Source organism: Otolemur garnettii, unplaced genomic scaffold, assembly GCF_000181295.1.
Source record: "Otolemur garnettii isolate 467f Iridium unplaced genomic scaffold, OtoGar3 scaffold00060, whole genome shotgun sequence".
In the NCBI taxonomy this organism is placed as follows: Eukaryota; Metazoa; Chordata; class Mammalia; order Primates; family Galagidae; genus Otolemur; species Otolemur garnettii.
The window spans coordinates 2,480,399-2,483,759 of record NW_003852455.1 but is presented as its reverse complement, the minus strand read 5'-3'; the positions used below and the strand labels follow the sequence as shown (position 1 = coordinate 2,483,759).

The 3,361-nt window shown below is 40.0% G+C and overlaps 1 protein-coding gene across 1 annotated transcript in view; it reads right to left on the bottom strand.

Moving 5' to 3' along the window:
* The window catches only part of LSG1 (large 60S subunit nuclear export GTPase 1), a 33,245-nt gene that overhangs the window by 25,969 nt on the left and 3,915 nt on the right, over positions 1–3,361 (bottom strand). Inside the window, exons 3-5 of the mRNA XM_003792689.3 lie at positions 2,361–2,481; positions 1,798–1,884; positions 1,217–1,303 (exon numbers count right to left, since the gene is read on the bottom strand). Of these exons, the coding sequence (XP_003792737.1) occupies positions 1,217–1,303; positions 1,798–1,884; positions 2,361–2,481 (295 nt within the window). The remainder of the gene's footprint in view (positions 1–1,216; positions 1,304–1,797; positions 1,885–2,360; positions 2,482–3,361) is intronic.

Below are 3,361 nucleotides of genomic sequence, written 5' to 3'. Positions count from 1 at the left end.
GGGCTGGATTCGAACCTGCCACCTTAGGTGTATGTGGCTGGCGCCCTAGCCACTTGAGCCACAGGTGCTGAGCCAATTCACTTTCAAATGAGAATGCAGTATCCTGTGTCCTAAACAACATATTAACAAGTTGAAGTAAAAATTAATGTTTAAGTGATGTACTTTAGTCAGAATCAAATCCAGTTGATGTGAGAATTAGTCACTATGTTTTTTCTTGTCCTAAATGTTATCACATTCTTTTCTGAGAATCCCACTTAAAGCACCCTGTCTCCTAAGTTCTTAGTAGGTCCATTTTATGGATTTCAAAAAAAAAAAAAAAAAAAAAAACCAAACCAACAACACCTTGAAAGTTCCTTGTTAAAAAGCATCCTTTCTAATAAAAGATTCATTTATGGAGTCCTTGAAAATAATTCAAAAGCTCTTTGAGGAAAACAAAAGCCTTTTAACCATACATCAAAGACATGAGATTAGAGAAAGTTGATTCATCAACTTCTATCAGGAATTTTTCTTAGTATTACATGAAAAAGAATGATTTTATCAAAATCTAAAAATAATCACCTCCTGATTTCCCTCAATTCCTACCAACTGCTCCTTCCTCTGCTGTGACACGGCCCCCTGTCTTTCTATCTGTTAACAAAGTAGAAATCATGCCATCCTTCCTATTTTACTAGGCAGTGAGTTCTATGAGAGCACAGACCGCATTTCACTCATCTGTGTGTCACTGGTGCCTTGCTTGGCATCTAGCTGAACTCCACAAGTCTGCTGAAATGAGCTCTGCCCATGATATATACTTGCTCTTTGCAGGCCGGTACCCACTCTTTTTGGCCGGGGCTGGGTTTGAACCTGCCACCTCTGGCATATGGGGCTGGCGCCTTACTCCTTTGAGCCACAGGCTCTGCCCCAGGAACCCACTCTTATTCATATCCATATTTTCCATAGTGTCACAAGGAATGAATGTACATTTGCTGAAATTCATCTTAATCTGAAAATGATTATTCTTACTTATTTACCAATATACCCATTTAATAACAAAAACCCTGTATCTTAAAAGAAACATGCAGTAGTAGTGTACTTTCAGTTTTTACAGTAATTCTTAATAGGCTTTTGCATAGCTTAATTTTCCCTAGCTCCTGAGCCTGTGAGTATGTATCAACATACAAATCTAATACAACACCATTAGATATCATCATTACACGAAAGAAAAGGGTAAACTCACCTTCTCTCAATGACTCTCCAGAGCTGGCGCCAAAAGTCCAAATTTCGCTCAAATGGAGTCAATAGCAGCTTTTGTTCCTCTTCTAGCCTTGATTTTAAATGAGGAGTTTATATCTTTGCCAGATTGTAATAAACAATTTTAATCGATATAAATGCTCAAATTCGTTACATTAAAAAGCATTAAGAAATTACTTTGATATACCTCCTGCTAAGTCAGTATGAAAATATATATTTATATTACACTCCACCAAATTCAAATTTTATCGTTAAGCAATTTAAGCTCACTCTTACTCAAACAATGCTCAGGGGAGCAGTGATTAACTTCAAGACACCCAATGGTTGAAGGCAGTGGGAGGAGAAAAGGCAAGAACTGCAGAGTGACCAACTCACCATCATTGTGCAAAGGACACACATGCACCCAGCAATGATGTGTTTGCACACACAACGATTTGTGCTTGTTAGTAGAACACTACCACTTCCCTTTCAATGGAATCAAAACTTCAAAATGCAAATAGCAATCCAAGCACAATAAAATGCCTGAACTGAAGATTTAAAGGCAAATCATCAGAGTCCAATACTCACCGGACAAGCTGACGTCTCCATTCTAGAAAGTTATCTTTCTCTGCCTGTTTGAGTTCTTCTGGGCTAGTGTTTTTGTTCCACTTTGGTCTAAAACAATCAAAAAGGGGAAAATATTTCACTTATTCCATTTGGTGTAAGTTACCAAAACAAAATAAGGAATTTGGATGTAATAATGGCAATTGAGGAAGCAGGGAAAATGTGAACAATGACTTAAACTGACACTCAGTAGCCCTGTATGCTTTGTAACATTCTAAATTCTTTTTTTTTTTTTTTGGAGACAAGAGCCTCAAGCTGCCACCCTGGGTAGAGTGCCAAGGCATCATAGCTCACAGCAACTTCCAGCTCAAGTGATTCTCCTGCCTCCGCCTCCCAAATAGCTGGGGACACAGGCACCTGCTACAATGCCCAGCTATATTTTGGTTGCAGCCATCATTGCTGTTTGGCGGGCTGGGCTGGATTTGAACCCGCCAGCTCAGGTGTATGTGGCTGGCGCCTTAGCAGCTTGAGCCACAGGTGCCTTGTGGCGCCTAGCCGATAACATTCTAAATTCTTACTCAACTCACCTCCTTGGTATACATAAGAATTGTTTGTTTTCTTCATGGAGCTTCTTAATTCTCTGGCTTTCTTCAAAAGATAAAAGTCCAGTTCTAGCCTCAGGCAGCACAAACTTAATGTTAAGTTTCTCTGTTCCAAGAAAAGAAAAGTATTATTAAAGTGTCTCTTTTCACTAAAAAATAACATCTGGTACAACCATCATAGCTATCTATACTCCTATGTCCAATGCAGCATTATTCATAGTCAAGATATGGAATCAAGGCTGGCCGTGGTGGCTCATGCCTATAATCCTGGCACTCCAGGAGGCCAAGGCAGGAAGATCCCTCAAGCTCAGGAGTTCAAGACCAGCCTGAGCAAGAGCGAGACCCTGTTGCTACCAACAATCAAAAAAACCAGCTGCATGTTGTGATGGGTGCCTATAGTCTCAGCTACTGGTTAAGGCAGGAGGATCACTTGAACGCAGGAGTTTGAGGTTTCTGTGAGTTAGGCTGACACAACAGCATTCAAACCTGAGCAACAGAATGAGACTACCTCAAAAAGGAAAAAAAAGGGGGAGGAAATCAACCTAAGCATCCATCAATAAAGGAATGGAAAAGAAAATGTGGTATGTTAAATACATGATGGAACATTATTCAGCCTTGAAAAAGAAGGGAATTCTGTCAATTTGTGATGATGTGAATGATGATATTGTGCTAAGTGAAAAAAGCCAGACACAGAAAGACAAATATCACATGTTCTCACTGATATGTGGAATCTAAAAAAGTCAAGCTCACAGAAGCAGAGAATAGTGATCACCCAGCGCTGGTGGGTAGAAATAAAATGAATAAATTTCCACTTAGGATAAATGGTGACTGCAGTTAACAATACCGTATTGTATACTTGAAATTTTAGGCTCGGCGCCTGTGACTCAAGTGGCTAAGGCACCAGCCACATACACCTAAGGTGCCAGGTTCGAATCCCCAGCCCAGGCCCGCCAAACAACAATGATGGCTGCAACCAAAAAATAGCC